The 761-nt window shown below is 59.3% G+C and overlaps 1 protein-coding gene across 1 annotated transcript in view; it reads right to left on the minus strand.

Annotated features, from left to right (window-relative positions):
* Positions 1-535, minus strand: part of EMH_0022610 (uncharacterized protein) — a gene marked incomplete at both ends in the record, with an annotated part of 4367 nt that extends 3832 nt beyond the window's left edge. Inside the window, one exon of the mRNA XM_013501989.1 lies at positions 1-535. Coding sequence (XP_013357443.1) covers positions 1-535 — 535 coding nt within the window.
* Between the last annotated feature and the right edge of the window lie 226 nt (positions 536-761).

A 761-nucleotide genomic window follows, 5' to 3' on the forward strand; every position in this document is an offset into this window, starting at 1 on the left:
GCTGCTCCAGCTCGCCATCCTGCTCTATCCGGTCTGGCTGGTGCCGCTGCCGCTGCAGCAGCAGCAACTGCTGCTGCTGCTGCTGCTGCTGCTGCTTGTGTTTGCTGCTGCGTGCTGCAGCAGCTTTTCTCTTTTTTGTGATTATGGAGACAGCCTTTGTCTGGCTGCTTCCGTATGCTTCATCTTCGCTGCTGTCGCCGTAGCTGCTGCTGCTGCTGCTGCTGCTGCTGCTGTAGTCTTCTTCTGTATCAGACCCATCAGCAGCAACAGGAGCAGCAGCAGCAGCAGGAGCATGTGCTGCTGCTGCTGCTGCTTTGCTGCTGCTGCCTGGGGGCCTCGCTAACACACGCCGCTTACGCAGCGCTGACGGCCTTAGAAAGCCATCCTTGTCTCTCTCATTCTGCTGCTGCTGCTGCTGCTGCTGCTGCTGCTGCTGGTGCTGCAGCAGCTGCTGCGGGGGCTGCTGCTGGTGGTGCTGCTGCTGGCAAGAGCTGTTTATCAGCCTCAGGGAACGGCGACCTGCAGAAGCTGCCATTTGGTGCTGCTGCTGCTGCTGCTGTTGCTGCTGCTGCTGCTGCTGCTGTAGTTGCTGCTGCTGCTGTTGCTGCTGCTGAGGGTAATTTCACTAGCCAGATGCAGCAGCAGCAACAGTAGCAGCAGCAACAGCAGCAGCAGCAGCAACAGCAGCGAAGGGTTCTGCTGCTTCTTCGGTAGTGCTGGTGCTGCCTTCTCTGTTGTTGCTGCTGCTGCTGCTGCTGCTG

This window comes from Eimeria mitis, genomic scaffold (genome assembly GCF_000499745.2).
Source record: "Eimeria mitis Houghton genomic scaffold, Emh_scaff803, whole genome shotgun sequence".
Taxonomy (NCBI): domain Eukaryota; phylum Apicomplexa; class Conoidasida; order Eucoccidiorida; family Eimeriidae; genus Eimeria; species Eimeria mitis.